Source organism: Phallusia mammillata, chromosome 3, assembly GCF_965637545.1.
Source record: "Phallusia mammillata chromosome 3, kaPhaMamm4.hap1.1, whole genome shotgun sequence".
Classification (NCBI taxonomy): domain Eukaryota; kingdom Metazoa; phylum Chordata; class Ascidiacea; order Phlebobranchia; family Ascidiidae; genus Phallusia; species Phallusia mammillata.
Window position 1 is genome coordinate 8,434,519 of NC_137254.1, and position 27,263 is coordinate 8,461,781.

Here is a 27,263-nt window from a genome sequence, read left to right on the forward strand (position 1 = left end):
ATGTTTACTTCATTGCTTGTTGTAGTGTGATTGTTGCTTGATATGCTTTTGTTATTCATCTGCATAAAAACCGGAATTGACCATACCATTAAACCGAGTTGCCTTTCATTCGTTGTCCCCGTTGTTTTGCCACTTTGTGTGAAGCATGCATGAAAGGTGGACACTCCAAAGAAAGCGTTACATTGACCCTCTTTTGTATAGTTATTTTCCTCATGAAACTGATAAATAGGTGTATAGTGTCCTGAAGCAAATTTTCTGCTAATACCGAATATTTTATTACATGCCAAGGCAACCAAATTTTGAACAATAAGTTTGTCACAAATATTCTAGACCGCCCCATCACCGGATAATTTGCGACCTAGTTCTCAAGTGACGATATCTCGCAACCACGGGACGTCCGCTGTGCGTACCAAGTCTTTTGTTGGAGGCTGCAGCTTTACACCCCCATTTCTTTTGTTTTCATTAATATGTGCCAATTTATCAGTTCGCGCTGTTACGGGGTGCTAGTCACCATTGTTTTATCTAAAGGAAATCGTCACGGCATGTTAGCGCCTTTTACCCTTTTTTCATTGTTGCATCAGCGTTATAAGAGCGCCCGTCGAAGGATAAAAAAATATAACAGAGAAGAAGATAGAGATAACTGCGAAGTAGTGCTGGATTGTTGTTTTGGTTGTGGTTGGACGTGAATAAATGTAAAAGAAGAGGTTTGCTGCCGATCAGAGTACACGAGCGTTAGCTGTTAAAAGAACTTCCATAGTCAGTCCCAAACTTTTGCGTATCCGTGAAAACGGAAACGTGACATCTGGGGGCTCGTCCGGGATCTGACTCAAAAACGCGAAGTTAAACACTAACCCCTGTAAGATCGGCAATGGCGTCTGCAAGCCAATATCTGGATATTGGAAAGCAATTGGGGCTCGCTGGCGAAGAGCTACGCAAGTATGTTGAGGAGCAGGTGAAACAGGACCGTGAGCATGAACGTGAAGAGCGAAGAATTAATCGGGAGGCTGAGCAGAAAAGACGTGAAGATGAAGCCGAGCAGAGGAAGCTTGACGCCGAGGTCGAGCAGAGGAAACTTGACGCCGAAGAAAAAAAACGTGAGATCGAGCAAAAAAACCTTGAGGCCGAAAGAGAAGAACGGCAACGAAACCGCGCCATGGAGCACGAGCTTGCTATGAAGAAGCTTGAGCTTGAGCTGGAAGCTATGAACCGCCGTGCAGAAAAAGCAAACACGGTGACATCTAATGTGGCCGGGTGTCCAGAGCACCTGACATACGCGCATAAGCTTTGTGTGAACAAGTCAGTCGACCCGGATCGTGTCCACCTGGTGGAAGAGCGAGAGCGCATTCCAGGGCCAATGGGTAAAGGGCTTGTGGCAGCACCTTACGAGATTACGGAAGTGCCGATTCCTGTGACTCAACAATCGACGGAACCAACCGCAACGATTCAGACGAGCGCTGATGAGAACGAAGCAGAGTCATCACAGGAGCTGATCAAAATGCAATTACATACAGTGGAGGGAAGAAAGACGGTTTCTTTGGACCAAAAGACGACGAAAATCTGCGATTCAGTGGGGCAAAACGCCACGCCTGAAACGATGACCGTTGAGCAACAAGCTGAGTTATCGCAGGAGCTGGTCAAATCGCAATTGCATTCGGTGGAGGGAGACGAGACGGTTTCTTCGAACCAGACGACGGCGGAGCAAAGCGGCATATCACATAATGTCGACGATGTGCAAGATCAAGAATTGGTTCAGAATCGCCCTAGTGTTGAGGTGCAAATGCTGGATGAGAAACAGTATATTTCTTCATTGCAACATATTCTCGAGGAACCAACTGGTGGCAGTCTAGGTTTAGCGCCGACCAGTGAGTGCAACTTTCAAAGCACATTTATCCCTGTCCTGCCGTGCATCACAACCGACCTACAGATGGAACAACCAATGCAGTCAGGTGACCAATTTGCGGAATCATCTTTCCGAGATTCCAAGCCATGTTACTTCCGGGGGGATTTCCACACGTGGTTCCGGTGCAGACGTAAGCAGGGAAAAGGCAACGAAAGAAAACATTGGATAGGAAAAGCGATATCTTCAGCAAGCAAGAGCTTTGACTTTCGGATGGCACTGTTGCTAGAACATTTGTGCTAAATCGCGCGAAATTTTCTTGTTTGAAGAAAATCTCATTTTAAAAACGGGGTTGTGTCACAAATATTCTAGACCGCCCCATCACCGGATAGTTTGCGACCTAGTTCTCAAGTGACGATATCTCGCAACCACGGGACGTCCGCTGTGCGTACCAAGTCTTTTGTTGGAGGCTGCAGCTTTACACCCCCATTTCTTTTGTTTTCATTAATATGTGCCAATTTATCAGTTCGCGCTGTTACGGGATGCTAGTCACCATTGTTTTATCTAAAGGAAATCGTCACGGCATGTTAGCGCCTTTTACCCTTTTTTCATTGTTGCATCAGCGTTATAAGAGCGCCCGTCGAAGGATAAAAAAATATAACAGAGAAGAAGATAGAGATAACTGCGAAGTAGTGCTGGATTGTTGTTTTTGTTTTGGTTGTGGTTGGACGTGAATAAATGTAAAAGAAGAGGTTTGCTGCCGATCAGAGTACACGAGCGTTAGCTGTTAAAAGAACTTCCATAGTCAGTCCCAAACTTTTGCGTATCCGTGAAAACGGAAACGTGACAGAGTTATATGTTTGAAAGCCCTGTTTTAGGCATACGTTAATAGGCGGTTTAGGACTGGTCTTTACAAGGCATCAGGCGGATTTTTAAACATATACGGCAACAAAAACCCTAAACATCAATGTTACAGCGAGAATTAATTGTTCCGCTTGGCTGATTTAAGTTCTCCTTTATTCGTGACGTATTGAAATATTCATCCGCGACAGAGCATGTGCTATTCATCCGCGACAGAGCATGTGAGCTGCGCTTGTTGCTAGGTTTGCAGTCTAGTTAAGTAAATTTATCCTTACTTCTTGTGTCTTTTTTGTTGATAGTGAAACTGTAAATGTTAACAGCAATAGCTAAAATGCTGAATTGTCAGTTGTTGGAACCTCTAGCCGCGTGCTAGTAAAGCCCTGGTTACCCAACAGTTCGTATGTTTTGTGTTCTTATTTGATTTGTGTTTAACTTGTGTTAATGTGTATTCTTACCGTAACTGGACTTATTGCAAGTAATTTGGAAGTAATCTAATGTAAAATATGACCGATTAATGTAGGTTTAATTTGAAACCTTGTATGTGCTGTTGAAACTGTTTAATTTGTGATGGTCGCTATGACGTCATAATGTGTACGTATGGCTTATGTATGTTATTTGTGGTTACAGAAAAACCGATGCTATTGACGTTGTCGCCTTGATGTTAGTCGTCAGCGTTGCCTTTTATCGTTGAACAAGATCATTCGTTGCTTATGCAAGAGTGGGTCGTCTTGGAGGACAGGCTGAATGACGGGCGCGTTTTACAAAATGTGGTGTGACGAACGGCGCAATTTGGATAAGAAACAGCTATCAGAAATTTGGATTTAAAAAATAACGACATTACTTACAGTTAATCTGTCAAAGCTTGTTCCAAGTTGAAAGTCGTGGAATCGAAACCGCAAGGATTTTCTGGTATCTAGTTGAATATCCCACACGCATACGCTCATATGTGCATACGCAAACGGATAGTTTGGGGATATAAGAGTAGTCCGTGGTTCGTTAAGAGCTCCTTCACAATTAGTTTCCACAACTAAACAAAAGAAAGTTTCGATTAGTTTCGAAAAAAATACGGATTGGAAAAAAATGGCCTGAAACTACACTATAGGGTTCTTCAACAGAGGCGACATGGCATTGCGTGAAAGTTTCTTTTAGAATTGCGTGAAATTTTCCCTTAGTGTTGTTGTAGCAATTAAATTGGGTTTTAACTGTTAACTAAAGCTTTCGTGGTGCTGGGTAAATCTAATTGTACGTAAATGCTCAAGAGTCAAGAACTTTGATAAAAAATAACAATATAATGAGGGGCGATTTCGCTAAAAAGGTTGAAGACCGCTGATTTGCATGCTTTCACATTTGACGATGGGTATGTTGTAATCCGACAACGGTGGTTGTGATTCGACTTTCGGCTGTTTCACCACTGAGCCTGTGTAGCTCAGGTGGTCGAACGAATAACCCGAAAAGACTCATGTCAAATGTACGAATGCCACCGCAGTTTTTCTGGTAGAGCTATTAACACCACCTTACTGGCGACCCACTTTCACAGGGTGGCGTAGAAAGCTGAATTATTTATTTAGTGGCAAAAGAAGGGTTGAGGTCGAATCCCGATCAGGGTTTTTATGTCTGTATATGGGTCAGGCGCGCCAGGCCATTAGGCCAAGGTCCTGGGTTCGAACCCCCTGAAAAAAAGAAGGATTGGGGTGGGAAATAAGTTTTTTTTTTTAAATGTACATCAGTAACGAAGTTCTTTTGCTAGTTTTATTTTTAAATGTTAATATCTTACCTCAATCCTAATAGCCTTAACCGTGAGGATTTTTTGGAGATATAACGTTTTAAATGTAAAATATGCGAATTGCGCCACCTATCAAAACGCTAAATATGGGTGTCCCGTGGGGTATGGTGTTAGTATTTCCAGATTTTCCAGTTGTTTTAGTCTGTGCCTTGTTATATGGGGAATAAGACCTTCGGAGACCTGCTATATTTGGTATTACGTCTTTGGTAGGCCTGGCGTACTAATATCTTTCACATTTGTGTCTAACTTTACCTTGGTCATCTAATTTCTCGACCTAATTTCGACTTTACAAGCATCACGTCTGTTTTGAAGTTTACTGCTGGTGAATATGACATGACTCGAGAAAAAAAAACATTTTGTAATATGAAGCAGTCGGCCTTTTCCAATCACGCGGTAACACAAGGCCACTGCATTGATTGCAAAGCGGCGTCTGTGGCGGTCCGAGAGCCTGACTACAGGAAAAGTCTATTTCTAGAGGCATGGAATATTCACCAACGAGGCAACACTGTGAACATCAAAACATAAGTGATGCTTTCTGCGTACTGCAGCGACCTATTTAAAGATTAGCGGCCCAATCATTAAGCGTTGTGACGTAATTGTGTTTAATTCTATTGTCCTTTGTTTATCGTGCACTGCGGTACAGCTTGTGTTCAGTATTATTTACCGTCATGTGGGCGACCTGTATAGAACGTCGAAACGTTGGTACAAAAAATACATTTGCCAGAAGAGCTCTATTAGTTAAAGTTTACAATACATTGCAATCTGTTGGTTGTCAAATTTTTTGTTTACTTTCACAAATGGTTTACACCTTTTTGTGAATAAAAAAACATTTGACGGGATAATAGTATGTTTGGTGTCTGTTTTAGTTTCATATTGGATAACTCATAGTTGCATTTTCTATGTAAATTTTTGCCGTTGGGTGTTGGTTCCTTAAAATCTCATTAAAATTGATAGATTTGTGGAATTTTTCTTCGGGTGGTCCAGACGTAATTTGAATCGGCAACCTTGTGATCACACGGTGGTTACGCCAACCATCCTTCCATCTTAGCGACAACTTTGACTTACCCCGATGAATTATGAATTGCGCCGAGACTGTTGTATGGTTTGTTAAACAATCAATGTAAGCATTCGGGCCTGTAAAGACCATAGGAAATGACGGACCTCCTCCCTGCAAAATGCCGGTCAAATTGCCTGAGTTGTCAGTTCCCTCGTAAACCTGAATTACAACAAAATTATTAGTATCTCGAACTGGATCTGTACCGACCGGTGTCACGGACACACGGAGTCATGGGTCACAGAGTCATGGAGTCACAGAGTCACGGAGTCATGGAATCACGGAGCCACGGAGTCACGAAGTCACGAAGTCACGAAGTCACGAAGTCACGGAGTCGATGAACAGAGGAGTCACGAAATCATGAAGTCAATAGATTACGAAGTCAGGGAGTCGCGGGAGTACGGATCCAAATTTAAATTTCGTGTAAGAATCACAGTAACTTATAAATCGATTAAAAATATTGTGGATATGGTTTAGCTTTAGACTGGTCCGATTTTTTTCAAGGATGTCGATCATAAGTTTGTTGTATCAAACAACACAGTGAAACAATGAAGTTACCATGCGGAAATTTACCTAACAGAAGTCGTTTGCTGCCAACTCGAAAAGTCGTATGTAAGCAACCATTTTGGTGGCACCCAAAGTAGAAGTGAAAGTCAGCTTAAAATTCACACATGTATCAACCATGAAGCCATCATATTCACTCCCAGTATGTGTATGCGGACCGCAAATTGCATCTGAAACTACAATGCGTTTCCAATATTAGAAGAAAGACAAAGGATTTAACAAAAAGTGCATTACATCGAAGTCTTATGTGAATTAAACGAATTTTGTAAAGTGTTGGCTTACGAAGAATATTGAAGAGTTATTATGGCGGTATGGCAAATCGTCTTTATTAAGTTCAGAACATTTACTGAAACAATTAGGTTGAATCGAACGGTGGAGTAACTAACGTTGGAACTCACAGTTGCCAGGTTGGCTAAGTTCCGGTAAGTGGCGCACGCAAATACTTTAACATTTAAATGCAATTTGCGTAAAAACTGCTTACAGTTAGGGCTATTAGGGTTGGTCTAACAACAACAATAAAATCAACCTAAAATCTTAGTTCTTTTTGTTAAAATTAGTTCCCATGCAGCTCAACTCCAGTTTCACTGAAAATTTTAAATAACTGCGCTCTTTGCGTCATCTACCGGAATTAGCAACCCTGTCTACTCTGAGTTATGACGTTAGTAGCTCTACCGAATCAAACGACGGGTGTAGATTCACCAGAAACACCCACTTAAACCCATTTCCTTTTTAACTTTATTCCCTAATTTAATCGACTATTTCACATACTATTTGTCTATATTGAGTTTTTTACGATTACGGATTCTTGTTTATTCTAATCGACCTGTTTAAAGTCGAAATTAGTACCGAATTCCAACATGAGATTGCCATTTACATTTTTAAGGGGGCCACATGTCCTACAGGGTTACTTGAAGGGTGGCACGAGGTCCAAAAGTTACTTTTAGAGGGCCACGGTCCACGAAAGGTTGAGAACCACTGTCTTAAGGCATGGTTATTTTGTCAAAATTGGTTTTGCAAAAGGTTTTTCTATATTTATGGACAAAGATATTAATTATAGCAGACCAAGTTTTATCCAAAAAATGTCATTACTCATTACAATACACGGTTAAGTGTTCAAGTTTTTGCAACTTTATATTTTAAAAAACGAAACAATTCAACTTACCTCCATGTAATACACTCAAAGTGGAAACAAAAACAGCAATTTTTATCAGATAATTTGCCATTTTTAAGGATTTTGAAACACTTTAAACCGCCACCTTTGGCTGTAAGTATATAACAAAAAAAAAAACTAAAGTAAAAAAAAATTCAGCAAGTGTATCTTAATCGTATTTTTTATTTTTTTAGGTTTGAGTGAAATATGACAAAAAAAAACTGAATCCATTTTTTTACAGAATTCAAAATAAAATCACAGTGTTTGAAAGATTTTGTTTGCAAACCTGTCAATTATAACTGCTTTACAAATGCATTCATTCCAAGATTATGCCACAAAAAAATTATAGCCTGTCAGCAACAGCAGTTTAATGCAGTGATTCTTAATATTTTTTGTGTTTGTTACCATATAGAAATAAAACACATGAATTTAGTATAGGATACCTCCCCGTCTATAAATATAAAATTACCAACTGCAACGTCACAAAACTAAAAATAATAATGTGGTAACCTCAGAAAAATATTAAATTACACCCTGGTTAAAAGAATAACTTTTTTACATATTTGCAAATTATCACATATTCTTGTCTGTCTATTTTCTATTCTTATGATTTCAGCCAATTGATAGCTAGTTTTGTTTAGTCAACTATAAAACAGTTAATATGAATCTTTATAGCGCCCTGATTTTTATAATGCTATCTCTCAGCTGTACCTTCGTATGTGTCAAGTGGGTTTCCTTATCTACGTTATAACATACATTGTCCTAATTAAGACTTACAGCCGTAAACACCGCAAGCCCCGTAACACAATGCAGGTGATTCAAACCGGATCAATACAGATGCGACGCTTATCCTGTTAACGATGTCGCTACATCTAACTGTGCCGACCGCGTATTGTAACGCAGCTAGGCCGACAATGCTCTGCTGTGCTCATTTATATCGTTACAGTTTAAAGCCAAAATATATTTGTACAATCTAATGTTCTAATTGAGAGTTACATGTTACAAAAACCTTTCAACTGATGTCCGAACCTGAATTTGTTGTTAAGAAAACTCCACACTGGCCCAAAAATAGCACTGAAATTGCTTCAAAAACCACAACTTTTCTGTGTTTTGCTATTTTGCATTGGTCAAAATTTTATATGTGTCGTTGTCTTTACATTGCATTTTTGTACAAACATATGACGGTCCAAATGGCCGTATTGAGCCACACCTTTTATTTGCCTCTCATTTAATTTAAATGTTTTTAAACGGCTGTAACTTAAGTAGCCCCTCATAGTTAAATGATGAAGGCTTGAGCATTTGCCAAAACGTTTGAATTAAAGCATGTCACTTTTCAAGTCTATTAGGGCCGTTATGTTCGTCATTTTACATAGTTTAATGTATCCGCGCATATAGTGCTTCCAATTTACCACATTTTAACGGTTTAGTATTTAAGTATTAATTAAATAGTGATTTATTGACACAAAAACTTTATGTGCCCTATAGTTACACAGATCGTTTATTTTTGAGTTGGCCGTGTTGTAACAAAGAAGGCTTCATTTGAGTGAAGTTTATTTCGCTTGGTGAAAGAACACATAGCGACACAATTGCACTGAACGATCACCAAGCCGCAAATAACTGCGCTACGTTGAAACGTTAGCCTACAGTGCATGTGGTGGAACATGACTAAACAAAATGGTGGATAACATGACTAAACGCGCTGCAGCTACGCCGTATTATGAAGCGTTATGTGGCGGGAGCTCACCAGAGAAACGTTGTTGGGACCAGTCGAGGGCAAAGAAATGTTAAAACCCAAAAGTTTTGTTCGATCTGGCCTACCCAATTCGCGTTAAAGCCAACCAGTTTGCTAAAATCAGAAAATTTATGTGTTTTTCTCAATACCTGATGTATTAACTTGGACACAAAATGGCGTCTATGAAGCTCTATCGCGTGAAGCACCAGCCTGCCTCGATGACGACTTGTGAATGGCGGCTACAATGTAAACTATGATGTTCATTGAAAATTGTTTGGAGAGTCTGATCTTTGCATCTCAATAACAGCTGACTGATTAACAGCCACACATATGTCTCTTCTTTCTTTGTATTCTTGAATAACGTTAAAGGCGAACGTTCAAATCAGCTACACATCCACATGGGATAAAAATAGAAACCAAAAATCCCCAAAATAGCCGCTTTCCCGGTGGAAATAGCAGGAACAAATAGAATCCACAAATAGAAGAGAAATAGAATTCCAAAATAGAACGGCGAAAACATCAAAGTCTACGCTTATATAACAATGTGAAACCTTGGCCGGTGTACGAATTCTTTTTCTCATATACTTATATTATTTATTTTAAGGTAGCCATGTAATTTATAGTGCCATAGCGCCTTTTGGTGAACACCATATGCTTCTTCACAGGGTGGAACCGACGCGTTCTAATACGAATCACAACTGCGGAAACATTGCAAATACCGACGGAAATATGTGTCATAAGGGAATAAACACTATGTTTACTGTTAGATCTTTCTGGAACCCGAAAAATGGCTGAAAATAACTTATGACTACCATAGAAACGGAAATATAAACATTAGTCTATGCAGAAATGAGGGTAAACTTTTCCATTTCGTGGTGTGAAACGTTATTGCGAAATAACATGCAATCGTTTTCATAAACATTGCACAATAGTGTTGTAACCGCTACAAAAAGCTCCCCCCCAAAAAGGATGCACAATGTGTTTGAATGAAAAACACATTTTATCAATATTAATGGTCGTTAGCGACACGCGACAAGAGAGATTGGTCAATAGATGGCGGTAGGTGCTGTAACGTGGGGATTTATACGTTGGGAAAAATATGCACAATTAAAGACGGAAAATGAACATAATAATTATATATCTTGTCAATAAGGGTTTGACTCTTCGGCTCTTAGAATAAATATCGTAAGGAAAATAATAAACGTCGTCAAGACAAGGTTGGAAGCAAAGAATATAATGTATAAGTATAGACTGGCGAAACATAATTTGACAAAATTGCACACCAGAATGTTTTATCGATTAATAATGCGGTTTGATAGCTATGATATTTTTTTTTTTTTTTTTTTTTTTTTTTTTTTTTAGTTTTATAAGTATATGCGATTCTTGTATAAATATATTGCTTTTACACTATTGTTAAAAAGGAATGGGCGGAAAAATACAATGCAAATTCATACAACAAGTAATGTGTGTTATTGAAATCTCCACAGGTTTCGAATTTTGAGTTTTTAGCCTTATATACAAGCATTGATTATATATTTTTGTAGTGGAGACACAATAGGGGTTTCTGCACTTGAATGAGAAAGGCGAAAACAAAGAAACAATTGTACATGCAAAAAGAAATTGTCATGCAAAAACAAAGTTAGTAATATTCACGAATAAGATATATATATTGGTTTTCCTTAAGCAAATTTTGGTTGACTATTCTAGCAGAATGACAAACGTGAAACGTTAAAGTTAATGTGTTGTGGTATGATCTGCCAAACGGCTAGAGTAATATTACGTTCAGGCTTAGCTGAATGTGTGAAATGTTTAATATAGTATAGTGTAACATATGCTGTTCGCTCAGCAACTAGTCTGGGAACAGTATTTCAGGCTTCTGGTTCTGTGTTAATCGCTTCCTGAGACTGTCCATTCGTGTCGTCATCGTTGTTTTGTTGTTGATGACGTAAATTCCAGCGGCGTTGTAATTCTGCAACTGCCTGGTTGATTTTTGGTCTTGCTATAGGTTGAATACGTTGAAAAAGATGCTTTAATGTTAACAGGGACAAGGCTATTCCCCAGAACAAAGCTTGGATAACGAGGAAGGAGAGGAATGCATTTGCAGCAGGACTGGTCACAGAAGATAAAAGGGTGATGAAAGCTGACTTGAGAAGATTTTGCGGCAGAACCTTGTCATCAATCCCCCTTCTGTGGAAAGGTTAGTTTGTGAATCGAAGAAGATATTCATTCGTTCGTTGTTTAGTTGAGTGCTTGAGAGGACGGCTAGAACATCCGATAACGCGCGATTTTCACTAGGTATATATTTAAGAAGCTGGGCCGCTTCAACGAAATCATAAGATTGAAAAGATTCATTTATCATCTTGATAATAGGAGAAAGTAGCTGGATATTGGTTTCGACTCTTGCAAGAGTATAATTGACGAATAAGTAATAAGTATTATGAACTTTGAAAGTGAACATTCGGTTGGGCCGAAATGTTTCCTTGTAAACTAGGTCTGGGAAAACATTACTCTGGTCATAAAGTTGGTAGGTCTTTTCGTCGTTGTTCACCTGGCCAGTATGAACTTTTTCGAAAAGAGGCCTTGTAGCAAAGTAATTGCTATTCTTTATTCGCAGACTTCGCAACAAACGCATTTTTGATGTGGTACAAGCGGTCTCTAAGAGTATGTCGCCGTGCGTTATCGCAGCAGTGGGCTTTCCCTTCAGGTAGGATAATATCTGGCTTGGGGAAATGTGCGCACTGGCCCCAGCCAGTAATGCCGTTATTTGTGTAGATTGGCATTGAAAGTATAAGATGTCTGACAGCCGTCTTCTAAATGTTTAGGCTGAGTCGTAAATGTAGGACTCAAAAATATCGTTTGTAGACTTGTAAATAGTTGGAGCATGTTGCTCGAAATGTCTTTTTGTAGACTTGAAAATAGTTGGAGCTTGTTGCTCGAAATATCTTTTTGTAGACTTGAAAATAGTTGGAGCTTGTTGCTCGAAATATCTTTTTGTAGACTTGAAAATAGTTGGAGCTTGTTGCTCGAAATATCTTTTTGTAGACTTGAAAATAGTTGGAGCTTGTTGCTCGAAATATCTTTTTGTAGACTTGTAAATAGTTGGAGCATGTTGCTCGAAATGTCTTTTTGTAGACTTGTAAGTAGTTGGAGCTCTTAGCTCATAATTCGTAGAATTGTAAATAGTTGGAGCATGTTGCTCGAAATGTCTTTTTGTAGACTTGAAAATAGTTGGAGCTTGTTGCTCGAAATATCTTTTTGTAGACTTGAAAATAGTTGGAGCTTGTTGCTCGAAATATCTTTTTGTAGACTTAAAAATAGTTGGAGCTTGTTGCTCGAAATATCTTTTTGTAGACTTGAAAATAGTTGGAGCTTGTTGCTCGAAATATCTTTTTGTAGACTTGTAAATAGTTGGAGCATGTTGCTCGAAATGTCTTTTTGTAGACTTGTAAGTAGTTGGAGCTCTTAGCTCATAATTCGTAGAATTGTAAATAGTTGGAGCATGTTGCTCGAAATGTCTTTTTGTAGACTTGAAAATAGTTGGAGCTTGTTGCTCGAAATATCTTTTTGTAGACTTGAAAATAGTTGGAGCTTGTTGCTCGAAATATCTTTTTGTAGACTTGAAAATAGTTGGAGCTTGTTGCTCGAAATGTCTTTTGTAGACTTGAAAATAGTTGGAGCTCGTGGCTCGAAATGTCTGTTTGTAGACTTGTGAACAGATGGAGCTCGATGCTCGAAGTGGTATGCACCATGCAGACAAATATGGCGTAGAACGACGTCGTGTTTCGGTCAGGATGCTTGTTTTCTTGGGTTTGGGCAATTGTCTTCAGCGTAACTGAGCTTACTTGTTTTGACAGGTTGGTCGTTAACATGTTAAATTTGTGTGTGGAAAATGTGTAATTTTATTAAACAGCTCAAGCCAGGGAGTCAATATATATCATGCAGCGTTAGTAGCAAAACAAGAACGTTTCCGGCTTGACAAAACCGTTGACATGAAACGTGAAACATAAATTGACGGTGATACACATCGAAGCACACGTGACACTAGCAAAAAATATATATCAATTTTTACTGAATTATAAGTTATATACACGCACACAGCTTAACATGCAACATACATCGATGAATAAACATAACTAATTTATCTTGAAAAGTGTTATTAAGCGAATAAAATATATATTTTACAACACAGAAAATTGTCAAGTGCAGATTTCACACGCACTTACTTAACAGAGGAAAAGATGTCAGTCGGCGCGATCGCGTGAATGCCATTTCCGTGATCTTGGTGTTCGATCGACTTGTTCTGGAGGAGTGCTGTCTCTGCAGGCGGTTGTTGGAGATCACTGGAGCAGGAGAGCGTGTCCTGATGCGTTTGGGAGTCAAAGGTCGTTTCATTTTCCGTGATTTGTTGGTCTGTCTGGTGTTCAGTCTTTAATCAAGGGTTATGAAATCCGATGACGCGAACGCGTAGATGTGAATGGAATGCACCAGGTATTCTGAATGCGAAATCTCCTCGTCTTCAGTTGAGTCCCACGAAATCTCAGCAGCCTCGTAGATGACCAATATGTCGGCTCGCTCGGGAAAGGAATTTGGCAAGTTCGAACCTCTGGGGTACCAGTTTGAAGCACCAGCCTGCCTCGATGACGACTTGTGAATGGCGGCTACAATGTAAACTATGATGTTCATTGAAAATTGTTTGGAGAGTCTGATCTTTGCATCTCAATAACAGCTGACTGATTAACAGCCACACATATCTCTCTTCTTTCTTTGTATTCTTGAATAACGTTAAAGGCGAACGTTCAAATCAGCTACACATCCACATGGGATAAAAATAGAAACCAAAAATCCCCAAAATAGCCGCTTTCCCGGTGGAAATAGCAGGAACAAATAGAATCCACAAATAGAAGAGAAATAGAATTCCAAAATAGAACGGCGAAAACATCAAAGTCTACGCTTATATAACAATGTGAAACCTTGGCCGGTGTACGAATTCTTTTTCTCATATACTTATATTATTTATTTTAAGGTAGCCATGTAATTTATAGTGCCATAGCGCCTTTTGGTGAACACCATATGCTTCTTCACAGGGTGGAACCGACGCGTTCTAATACGAATCACAACTGCGGAAACATTGCAAATACCGACGGAAATATGTGTCATAAGGGAATAAACACTATGTTTACTGTTAGATCTTTCTGGAACCCGAAAAATGGCTGAAAATAACTTATGACTACCATAGAAACGGAAATATAAACATTAGTCTATGCAGAAATGAGGGTAAACTTTTCCATTTCGTGGTGTGAAACGTTATTGCGAAATAACATGCAATCGTTTTCATAAACATTGCACAATAGTGTTGTAACCGCTACACGCGTAACAATGTTGGACTACTTGTGTTTTATATATACTTTGGTCGAGGGGGGCCTAAATACTAACGACACGTGTTAGGGAATAGGTGGGTTTCGACAGAAAAAGAAACCAGCAAAATGAACTACTCGAAAATATCATTAAATTAGTTCCATAACAAATGACAGGGATATATTTGCATTAAACATCAACAAATCTTTCTTCGTATTGTCAGCGGTTTATTTATTGGCAAAAATAAAACATGAATAAGTAAAAATAGATTACTTTATTTCTCACGGAAGTCAAAAAATGCTTCAAATTTTGCCAGTCATCATGTTACGATGAGTCAGCATAAAGTTTGCTGAGTAATCGGATTTTGGCTCGTCAGCATTTAAAGTTGAGGATTAAAATTAAAAACTGTTTGTTTTCAGCGTTTAATAAACGTAGTTTTTGTAGGTTTTTTATGTCAGTATTTCAAAGTTTTGAATATTACCTTTGGTTTTTGATTTTACAGCTTTTAGTTATGGTCTATTTGTGTATATTTGGCAAAATTTCATTTCTAAACTTCGACTTTTAGTTTGCCAATGTTGTAGAAAATATGTTCTTGTCTTCATAATGGATATACTATTTCTGAATGCTGTCTGCTTATAAAATCTTATATTAGGCAAAGCAAAACACAGGCATTGTATCCTGTTAAATGCTAAGATTTCATGAAAATAAACTTTAAATTATTATTATTTTTTTGGAAAAAGAAATAAATGTTGTGAAATTGTAAAACCCTTACATCTATAGAAATTCTGTTTATTATTTACCAATCTGTATTAGTGCCTTGTTGCTTATATTCAGGGCAAAATGTGTATAATGGCCAGTCTGCAGAGAGTGGCAGCTGCACCCGCGATTTTGTTTTGAAAAAAAATTTTTGCACGCCACGTTTTAGGGTTTGCACGCGAAAATTTTGCACCAAAGGCATTTAATTGGCCTGTCTTGACCTCGTTTACTTGCTTTGTGTCTGCTGAAGTAAGTCTTGCACATGAACTTACGGGTCGTGCACGCGCGCACGCGGCACATGTCGGCCCTGCACGTGCGAGATCTCGTCGGGAACTGCCATGTTCTGCAGACTGGCTCTTCATAATGGATATACTATTTCTGAATGCTGTCTGCTTATAAAATCTCCTATTAGGTAAAGCTAAAACACAGGCATTGTATCCTGTTAAAATTCTAAGATTTCCTTGAAAAAAATTTCAAATTATTCATTCAAAATAAAAGAAACAAATGTTGTAAAATTGCAGAACCATTAAATTTACAGACCTTCTGTTGATTATTTACCAATTTGTTTTAGTGCCTTGTTGCTTATATTCAGGGCAAAATGTGTATAATGGAGTTGTGAAACTCAATTCAGTCCCATAGCCAAACCAAAACAGACACAAAGAGCTGCATTTGATTTTCTGTTGTAACAGTCAGTGTACTGTAAGTTAACTTAATTTTTCGATTGAATATCTTTAATATAACTCTTTATGGGCTCCTCTAAAATATGCAATCTACGCAATCTACGCAATCTACTTATAAAACAGATGTAATGTTTTAAAAGGTTGATGCCTTGATGGTTAGAGTTTTTGGGGTCTGGGTGAGGGTTTATAATAAAAATAACACTATAATTTAGTTTTAGATGCCCAGTTTGGGCTTAATAGTCACGTATGTGTTGAGAGTGATACTAAACACTGTATGGTACCACATGTTAACACTTGTAAGGAAATTAAGCCCAAAAGGTATCTGGGATTAAATTGTAAAGTTATTTTTATTATAAACCCTCACCCAAACCCTAAGAGCCCTAACCGTCAACATATTAGTTAGTAATTTTGTAGATTGCGTATTTTAGAGTAGCCCACTCTTTTTGGTACATTGCATGTCATGGCCAGATTTTAAATTTTTTTTGTGCTGGATTTCGAAAAAATAATTGCTCAGGTTGATTGATTACATTACACAGGCAGCTGCTCTGCAAAACTGTACACCTTTTATTTTGACAACAAATCAAATTAGATTGCTTTTAAATCACAGTACGCCAGGCCCATGGAAGGCGCCATGCCGAATCAGCTGGTCACCAAGCATCTACCACCATATGGCAAGGTGTAGGCTAGAAAAATCATGTTCATCTTAATTAGATTGTTTTTAGATATATATTTTTTTCCTTTTTGATGATATATATATGTAAAAAACCTCAAAATTGTCGATTACTATTTGTCTGCGAAAAAAAAAAATGTTCATTGAAATTTTGTCCGCCCATTTGATAGTTACTTCGATTTCATAACCTACCAGCCTGCACAGTATTGCAGCTGCAGACGGAATGTTTGTTTGTGAAATTATTTTATATATTAGTTATAGGGTTTGCACATTGCACCACACACAGGTATTTGTTTAGCATTTATTGCTTGTTTTGTGCCTGCAGAAATTGGTCTTGCGCACAACTTAGGGCAGGGGTTCTTAACCTGGGGTGCACGCACCCCCAAGGGGTGCGAGAACTGTTCCTAGGGGGTGTGGGAATGCTTAATCATTAAGGTTGGTTAGGTCTATTCTGTATAAATGAAGGGTTCTTAAACTGGGGGGCGTGAAGGGTTCGCAGCACATTATGGCTGCTTTCACTTGCAAACAATTGTAAATGAATGCATGGGAATTATGTCGGCGCTGACTTCTAACTTATTTAGAAATCAAAGTAAGCGCTTCATTACTTTGAAATGGATGTCCAGTTGTACTAACCAAACTTTTTTCATGCCCTAGTGCCGTCTTCTCAAACTTAGTCCACAAGGCGATTTTTCTAGGTGTGCCACGATATGGTCTTTCTACAATCCATTTTAAAATCTGTTGATGTGACTGTTAAATTGTATAGTTAGCAATGCTTGTATATTACGTGACAAATAACACAATAAGGCAATTGTTTGAGCACAATTAACACTTTTTGTCTTGTCTATGACGTAATAAACTGGCTTTGGATCAGTCCTGGGCGTTGCAATCCTATAAAACTAGGTAATATCAATTTTACATGTTGTAACAGTAAACTTTCGTAAGGAGTAGATTAATTTTTGACTGTAACAAAGTTATCAATACGTTTTGACAAACCTAAAAAATTGGGTCGCGGGCCATAGTTTGGTGACCCCTGTACTATATAGTCGGCTGTACATTCTTTATTTGTTCGCATTAGAGATTGCCTTGACTTTGAGTGAATCAACAATTTCTGGGCTACATATGGTTTACAAGAATACTGGTAACGTGGCTCTGTGCGCGCAACTGTTTAAGTGCCTTCATTTTTCTAACGTTTGGAACTAACTTGACAATAGCTTAAAGCGGACCTACCATGTTGTTCCCGAAAAACATGACAAACACTATCAGTGCTAATCTTTATTTAGGGGGGGGGGGGGGAGAAAAAATAAATAGTGTCAAGTGGGGCACGACCGCAAAAGTTTAAGAACCCCTGGTATAAATACAAAAACCCAGGGGGTGCGAAAACTGGTTGGTGATTTGAAAGGGGTGCAGCAAGGAAAAAAGGTTAAGAACCACTGACTTAGGGACATGTCGGTCCTGCAGCGCCAAAATCTTTGGCAGACTGAATAAACAACCTCCAAAATACTGATCGATAAAACATACTTTTATAGACCACAAGCCATTTTTCCAAACTAGTGTCATGTTGTAGCAAAAGTGTTAATTGTTTTCTCTTGCATTTTAAGTTGTTTAGGAAAAGTGTATATTTTACACATTAATTAAATTGATAGTGATATTAATCCATACATTGTTCGCAACCACTATGTGGCCATCAAGACGTCGGCATCGCCGACAACCCAACATGGGTCTCATGTTGTTACTGCTTCAATTATGTCAAGCCGGTTTCGACACCATTCCACCAGTAACGCTTGGAACAATAGCTCTTAATGTTGGGATGTACTTGGGAATAATACATGAATTTTTTCGCAAACGTGTTCCACGAACTATGGATATTTGTGTTGGAGTGGTCCAAGTTTGGCAAAGACAAGATTATTGGTAAGAATGTTATTGCAGCGAAAGTTCATTTGAAAAAAGTGATGACTGTAACTATGACCTTTTGGCTATTTTGTGGTTTCGGCTAAACCATTTTTGATGTTTAAAGTGAACATTTGAAATGGTGACTGTAACTATGACCATTTTTTTTGCACTTGTCTATCATTAATAAATTATTTAAAAAAATGTAAAAGCATGGAGCCAAAAATAATAAGCTGCAGACAGTGCACACTATTTCGACATCATCAGTGCAGCTGGTGTCGAGAGATTGGCTGTATTGGCTAGTGTAGCCATCCAACAGGACTCCAGTTTGCTGGGAGTTACCGGGTAAAAACCCATGCCTCACCTAGTCTGTGCGATGTCACAACTGTGCATACCAGTATTTGAAAAAAACTGTAAAATTTCCAAAATAACACCTGGTATGTAATAGTAATCAAAATTTGTTTGGTTAAGGAGAGTTATAGAAGCAACATTCACTCATGCTGACGACTGGCACCTTTATTACAACATGGTATCATTTCTATGGAAAGGGCGGTCTTTGGAGTCCAAAATCGGGTCCAGGCAGTTTCTGTACATGTTGGCTGTGTTTAGTGTTCTGGTCAATGTTGTCATGTTATATTTAAACTACGCTGCTGCAATGTTTTTTTCCGATGCTTCATACATGAATCAATGCGCCGTTGGATTTTCAGGTAAATTTTTGCTGATGATATGTCAAGGTCATATGCCAGCGGTCGGCAACCCCTGCAAAGTGGTTTTTCATGGCACGCCAACCGATTTGCGTGTTTATATTCAAGTAACAATTTAACCTGTTGCACTGCTTGCATATAGTTTTATCATGCCTTTGTCTTAAAATTCATGCACAAAACACGCCTTGCATGCACAAAGCACTCTGCTTTCTCTCAATTATTGATATCTGCTGGCACGAACCAGTATTATTTGGAAAAACGTTGGCATGTGAGGTCATTAACACATGGAAATAACAAGTAAATTGGCACACGTCGCCAAAAAGGTTGCCAACCCCTGCCATATGCGCTAATATTGAGGTTTTTTATATATGCCGCATTACACAATGTCATGAAATACCAAATATATTTTTTTGTGTTGGAATCCCATCACAGGCTGGATTTTCCTAGGCTATCGCATATCAGTAGTTTGCCTTTAATACAGTGGTTCCCAACCTGGGATTCGCGGACCCCCAAGGGGTCCGTGAGATGGTTTTAGGGGGTCCATGGAGTCAAACATTCTTAATTTTTTTAAGTTTCCAAACCATTTTTACAAACCTGAATACGAGTGCAAACTGTTTATCACGCCTTTAGATCAGGAAAACTTACTTTTTGTGTGATTGTTACCTCCATTGTAACATCCCAACACACATGAACGTTGTGTTGACTGCTACAGTACAGAACTTTATTGAGATTTAAGGACTGTAAAGGTCGAATGAAATTCTGCCCAAAGAGCGAAAGTAATAATGTATAATGTAGGAAACGAAAACTTAACAAGACTAAATTTGGTTGGGGGTCCGCGGACCATCAAAGTTTATAAAAGGGGTCCGTGACTACAAAAAGGTTGGGAACCACTGCTTTAATAGGACTGGTGAATTATGACCACTTAAATTTTTTACTGTTTATTTTCAGGTGTCGTTTTTGCTGTGAAAGTTGTAACTACGCAAATGATGCCCCAAGGAACAAGTCTTATTATGGGATTTATACCAGTTAATTCAAGGCTCTCTTGTTGGTTCGAACTTGTACTAATTCAGGTGTGTTTTCTTTAGGATATAATGTACCTGAAATGCGTGTGCAGACAGGGATGATGTCACACTCATATATTAATCATATATAGTAAGCCAGGCCCATTGAAGCTTGCCATGGGATTCAAACCCACGACAAGGGCGTTTCCGGGACTCGCACATTACTAAACTACACAAGCATAGCGGTAAACCCATTGAAAGCCAAATCACAATTATCATTGGTCAATTCAGTGATCCCTACCACAAAGCTGACATGTGCAGCCTTCAACGGTGCTTGTGATTTGACTTTCGAGGGATTCGGTACGGAGCCTTTGTATATATCTCAGTTGGTAGAGTAAAAGCCTGGATATTGCCGGTTCGAATCCCACCATAGGCTATATTTTTCTAGCCTAAGTCTTGCCAAATGGGAATGCTTGGGAGGCTGATTTGGTATAACAATTTTTATAGGCCTGGCATACTCTGATTTATCGATAAGTATACCTGGAACACTGGTCTGCATCGACACTTTATGGCTGGTCTCAGTTTGAATATATTCATCTTAGACCACTCTGTATGCCGATTCAAATTTATTTCACTTTGTTTGCGTGATTTTTTTGCGATAATAGCACTTCTACATGTGGCTTATATTCATGTATATGCATTGTTTTGGCATTTAGTTATAACTACTGTTTTTCAACAGGTGTTGGTACCAAATGCATCATTCACAGGACATTTGGCTGGTATTCTGGTGGGCCTGGCCTATGTAAAAGGACCACTTAAAGCTGTAATGAATTGGCCATTTAACGATTTTGGTAAGTTTCTACGTTGGTTAAGTTTGCTAAAAGCCCTAGGGCAGTGCTCTTCAACCGGTGTGCACGGTGCACCAAAATATGCACGGTGCACCCTAGGGTGTACCAAAATATGCATGGGGTGCACCAGTACGAAAATGCAGGTTTCGACTGATGTATAACCCAAGTAAACTTTTTTAATGTTTTGTTCCCCTTTCATGTTGATACATTCGGGTTATATTAGTGCAGTGGTTCTTAACCTTTTTGATGTGGTTTCCCACTAAAGTCAATCACCAAGGTCAAATTTCCCCCCTGTTATTTTTATACTGATAGTTTGTGCCCTATATTAACAAAACAATTTATTCTTCGATTGTTTTGAAGCGATTTGGTCGGGACCTTAAAGGTATACTGCAATCTTGTTTAGTTTGAATAGTGCTTCCGTAAAGTTGTGTGGAATATTGAAGAGTCTCAACTCTCAAGTACTTGCATTAATCATTTACTCCATCACAATTAACAGAGAAAAGGCATTTTATCGCGAACAATAACAAAGTCATTGATACTTTTAGTAATGTCTGTGACGTAACAAACAATTTTCTGCTTTTTATGCGCCTTGTAAACTAGCTGAAATTAATCTTACGTATTGTCATGGAAAAAATGTATTAAATTTACTTTCAATGGTTATTTCAAGGCGAGATTCGAAACGCGGGTTCAAGTTTGGTGACACCCGACTCACATAATTTCCCTCTGAAACCATGAAATTTCCCACCGATTAAGAACCTCTGTATTAGTGTATTGAGTTTTGACTCTTTCGCCAATGTTTCATATAAAATTGGCGAACATATGCTTGGAGTATTGATAGCAAATCGAGCATTTTTTGAGAGTTCCACTAGGCTTAATTGAATTTTCATGTCGTTTATTACCGCAGTTTACCCTTTAAGCAAACAGAGTGCATGAGTTCACCACAACAACTTTAAGGGTTCACCAAACCAAAAAAGGTTGAAGAGCACTGCCCTAGGGTACAGAAAACTTTTGTTACATTTAACTTTAAAATTATTATTAAAAACACATTCTCAAAATTGTACATTTATTTGGGCTGTTATTTCCTTTGTTACATTTTGTGAACATAAAAGTTTAAATCTTTAAAATGCATTTGGACTTTCAGGCCGATCGTTTTCAGCGAGGTCTGGACCTTCATATACATACCACAGTGCCTCTAGTGGACATCATAATAGACAAAGGTGATTTAATGATTGCTTCATGATTAAATAAATATACAGGAAACCCATTGGGTAACGGCATGCACTTTCAACTATTTTTTTACCACAGCAATTCTGGTTGAATCCAAACACACACACAAAAATGTTTGTCTATTTTTTGTCCATTGAGTAGTCCGGAAATACATTATGTATAGGGTGTACATTAAGTTAACCTGCTTTATATTAAAGTAAAAGACCAAAGGTCTAAAAATTGTAAAACAAAAATTCACTTTTTGACCTTATGAGTTACACACCTTATAAGTTACAAATATTAACCCTTGAAAATGCAAACAGGTTATACTGTACAGATGTATATATGTGTTAATAATAAACTTGCCTTAATTTGTACATATTTTTTAGTCCAGTGCAAGATGAAAGAAGGTATGATTCATACACTGGTGGATTAAACGAACAGCAACAAATGGAGCATGCAATGGCACAGAGTACTCAAAATCAGCCAAATAATGGTACGTAATATATGTTGTTGAACTGCTTTAAATCTGTAAACCAATTTGTGATAGGACGATACCAAGTTTTGAAGCGAGTATCGATACAGAGTACGAGTACCACATGTATATACCTTCGATACCGAGTACGATTACCGAGTACTTAAGTGTAGTGTTGTACTTAGTTGTATATCATTGGCTAATTTATCTGCCATGGCCAGCGTACAGGTGCGCACACGCACATGTCGAAAAATGTTATCCCCGTGTGATACCGAAAAAATATACGAAACCTGGCAAAACGTTTTTCCAATTTTGTGTTGTCCGAAGCAAATATTGGCATAAAGTTGCCCGTATTCTTATGGTGTAAATCGGCCTTTGGTACTCACACGTTGGTTTTAAAAACTGAGACAAAATATTTTGATAGTGAGTATGAGTATCGATACCATTAAAATTGTTCGAAACCGAGTACCGGGTACTCGTCCCATCACTAAAACCAATATTTGTTTACAATCCATATCCTGTTACTTTACTATGCTGATATTGGGCAAAGGCTTAACAAAAGTTGCAGATGTAACGGACTTGCCTTAAAACAATAACATTATTTTATGGAACTTACATTGCACTCAAGGGTGGTCCCTGGTAAGATTGACTTACATTAAGTTAAAATTCACTACAGGAATGTCTCCATTTTAGTGCACGACTTTGTTTTGCCAAAAACCGTCCAATATTGTTTAAATACTGAAATAGCATGCAGTTTGGCGTTGTGTATATGAAATGACCAAGTATGTGATAAATCGCATCATCTACCACACCATTCAATTTTCAAAATTTAGCGTGTTATGTGATAAACTAGAACCAACTGTTTTAATATTCAGGTCAAAACAGACTCTATCCAGATTTAAGTGAAGAAACCAGTCCATCAGCACCAACACAAGATGAAGTACAACCTCCAGCATATGGTACAATTTTTTTTGTATTCGAACCAAAATTAGGCCAAATCGACAAGGCATTTTATTTGATAGGAGTTTCATGCTAATAGTGCTGGCCAAAGCAGTTTAATAACTATGATGTCATACATGCATGATGTCACAAAAATAGCCATAATCCATACCTGCTAAACATGAATTAGGAACACTAACAATTTTAGCCTATTTCTGTGTAATAACCACTTTGCCTAAGTTTTATTATTGCAGACAGTCCTGTATCCAATTTCTGGGTTAACTTAGTTTTAAGTTTCTTCACTTGGTGAAAGAAAACATATTAAAACAATTGCACTAAAACAATCACCAAGCCAGCTCGGCAAAGTTGAAACATTTTAGAGCGCAAAAAAGTGGAAGGCACAATTTGTGAGGTCAGGCACTTGCCCCCCAAAAAATGACCTAATCATTAAATTTGCATTTTCATGACCTGGTAACATACAAAACAAGTCTTTAAAAATGTATCCAAGAACACAAATGATTGTTTTTTTCCTTGCATTGAATAGTGAAAAAATACACAATTCCTGTGACTTGTACAGCTTTATACATGCAGGTGACATAAGAGACCTTGGAAAGCTTTAAAACTAACATGATTTTGGGAATGTTTCTGATGTCACAATGCACCATGTGTGTTCGGCCGGGAACCATACGTAACACAAGATGCTCGGTGTTCGACCAAACAGAACATTTGCAGTTTTAGCCCACCCCTACTTAATACCATATTAAAAACACTTTTCCAACAGTTTGCCTTACGTTTTCAGGTTGGAATATTCCAGGACATACCCACAATACACAAAATGAAACCCCCACAAATGGACAGCCACCGTATCCACCAGCGTCTAATCAGGATGAACTACGCCGCCGAAGACTGGACCATTACAACCACAGAGCATCCAATAGACGATAATGCACAAAATGGATTAAATACGTCTTTTTTTCCAGCTGACTGTCGGTTGTACTCATTGGTGGGATTCAAGTTTTTTGTCAGTCGGTTCTATCACAAAAGTCATATTTTACAGCCGGTTCTGTCACAAAAAGTCCATTGACAGTAACCAGTAATGCTAACCGGTTCGCTGATCTCATAAAATTTCGTGAGACGGTTCTGTAGAACTGGCGCGAACCGGCTGAATCCCACCACTGATTGTACTATATAATGAGTTTTGGCTTGAGTTTTTTAAGTCCAACAATTTCTATTTTACAACACACTAAGAAAGTAGTTTTCCAACTGGGGAAGAATTTTAAAACTTGATTTTGAGCATTTTACTTTGATTTTTACATGTGGTTTGTAAATAGACACTTAGGCTCTGCGAATATGTCATGTGAAGTTGATAAAAGACCCAATTTTATGATCTTTGTATAGTTTAGCATCTACTATGTAGTATATTAGGGACAAATGAAAATGTTTTAAATTGTTAAGGGAGGAATTCATCGAAAAACATATGGAACTACTGTACTAAGATCTTCTATTTAATTTCACACTCAATCTAGAATCAGTTCAAAATTATTCTGTTTAATTGCATAATAAGGCTTTAGGAATTGAAAATGCTAGAATTATCTGCATAATTTTTGATATTATTTAAATAAGAGAAACCAGCTTTTTATGTTTTATGACTAATAAAAAACCCAATAATTGTATCCTGTTTTAAATCCCTTCATTGTGAAAAAGGCTCGAATTATATTTTATATTTAACACACCTAATTGTCACTTTTGCTGTTTTTGGCACTGCCCATGCCAATATACTTGCCTACATGTTATTTCTACAATTTGGGCATGCAATACCACAGCTAAAAGACAAGCCAATATCTGTATTAGTGATGGGACGAGTACCCGGTATCGAATGATTTCAGTGGTATCGAAATATTTTGTCTCAGTTTTCGATACCAACGTGCGAGTACCAAAGGCAGATTTGCACTAAAAGAATACGGGCAACTTTATGCCAATATTTGCTTCAGACAGCACAAAATTGGAAAAAAATTCTGCCGGTTTATGTGTATCTTTTTCGCTATCACATGGAGATTACATTTTCGGCATGTGTGTGTGCACGCCTGTACCCTGACCATGGCAGATAAATTAGACCGTGATATACAACTAAGTACAACACTACACTTAAGTACTCGGTATCGAAGGTATATACATTTGGTACTCGTACTTGGTACTCACTTTAAAACCTGGTATCGTCCCATCACTAAACTGTATACGAATCCCTAAAGCGTTCATGCAGACCAGCAATCATGACACACTCAGATATAAATCATAGTATGCCAGGCCTATTAAGTGTGTGATACTGAATAAGTTTTGATTAATGCTTAGTGACTGGCTGATTTTGGTATTTCACCATTAATACACTTGGCTTACTCAGTTTGCAGTTACACGATACATAAAGCATATTCATAAACCCTTTTCATGCAACCATGCACTGAAGCAGAAACAAATTTAATTTAGGCCTATGTACACTTTTGTACATATTTTTTTTGTTTTACTTTTGTAAGTATTTTGCACTGTACTTTTTTGTTCAATTTTTAACTGTGCAATGTATGACAAAAATTGTATTTTTCCTACTGTTGGTGAAAATGGTAATGGTATAAAAGCAACAACAATACAATATCTTGAATTGTACAAAAATGTCAGTTTTTTTGAAACAATGTGTATTATTATTATAGTACCTTTCTTAAAAAGCATGATTTTGTCCATAAAAAATCCATACAGCAGTTGTTTTCACAATTTCCCCTCAATAGCAGCAAATGTACTACATGTATTTCATTATAAGCCAGATATAACATACCCTACTAATCTTCAATTACATAATCAAAGTTAAAGAAATCAAATTCAAAACTTACAATGTTATCATTGTATCATTTTGTTTGTTTCATTTTTATTCTCGGTGGGCATGCAATGCCTGAATGTGTTATGCTCAAAATGGTCCACCGTCGAGCTGGCTACTTTATAACAAGTCCATTAAATCATTACTTGGTTTTCCTAATTTAGAGGCTGCTGACTTCCGTTTATTTTAACCCATTAGGGAACACTGGGTTGGAGCAATGCTGCACAAATTTTTTACTTAGGGGAACAAAAGTGACTGAGATGGGATTTAAACTCACAACCATGTGAACACAGGACAGTTGCGCTAACCACTTCACTATCTTGGCAACAAGTAATGAGATATGATAACTTAGCTGCAGAGAGTGTACACTGTAACAGTCTGTGAAGTTGTTTTCAAGTTAGCCTTTTGTTATAGTCAGGGTTCCCATACCGTCCTTTATTCTAAGATATGTTCTTATTTTGAATAGCAATGTCTTAGAAAAAATATTTTAGCTTTTTCCTCTAGTCAGGGTTGCCATACCGTCATTATTTCGAAGATTTGTCTTTATTTCAAAAGGCCAATGTCTTAGAAAAATTTATTGTCCTTGCATCTAAGAAATGTCCTTGTTTTTGTTTTGTGTCTGTACTTTGTTTTAATTTTAACAATTATAAGGAACAAACTGAGTGTAGTGACAGTCAAGTCCCTGCTACAAGTAAAATTAAACCTAGACCTGAGCTGTTGTGAGATGCACAAAGTATTTTCTACAAACAAGGAGCTGCTGGAACAGATTGTTTCTGGCAAAAAAATGGCATACAATATATCATGGCTCATGTAAATGCAAAGATTTGTTGAAAAACATTTGTTTAGTTCCTAATAAAAATTCCATCCTGCTTATAGTGGAATTCGGCCACTAAAATACAAT

At 37.9% G+C, this 27,263-nt stretch overlaps 2 protein-coding genes and 1 pseudogene across 2 annotated transcripts; 2 read left to right on the top strand and 1 right to left on the bottom strand.

Moving 5' to 3' along the window:
* Nucleotides 1–331: 331 nt before the first annotated feature.
* LOC145217587 (uncharacterized) lies at nt 332–2,590 on the top strand. Its single transcript, XM_080084867.1, has one exon. It carries the CDS (start codon nt 869–871, stop codon nt 2,138–2,140), a length of 1,272 nt encoding a protein of 423 aa, XP_079940993.1. The 5' UTR covers nt 332–868; the 3' UTR covers nt 2,141–2,590.
* Nucleotides 2,591–10,352: 7,762 nt separating this feature from the next.
* Nucleotides 10,353–13,664, bottom strand: LOC145219434 (uncharacterized; annotated as a pseudogene).
* Nucleotides 13,665–18,012: 4,348 nt separating this feature from the next.
* LOC145218250 (rhomboid-related protein 4-like) lies at nt 18,013–26,163 on the top strand. Its single transcript, XM_080085657.1, has 8 exons — nt 18,013–18,350; nt 18,801–19,036; nt 19,982–20,103; nt 20,774–20,885; nt 22,024–22,099; nt 22,478–22,584; nt 23,439–23,522; nt 24,302–26,163. Exons 1-8 carry the CDS (start codon nt 18,118–18,120, stop codon nt 24,445–24,447), a joined length of 1,116 nt encoding a protein of 371 aa, XP_079941783.1. The 5' UTR covers nt 18,013–18,117; the 3' UTR covers nt 24,448–26,163.
* Nucleotides 26,164–27,263: the final 1,100 nt, after the last annotated feature.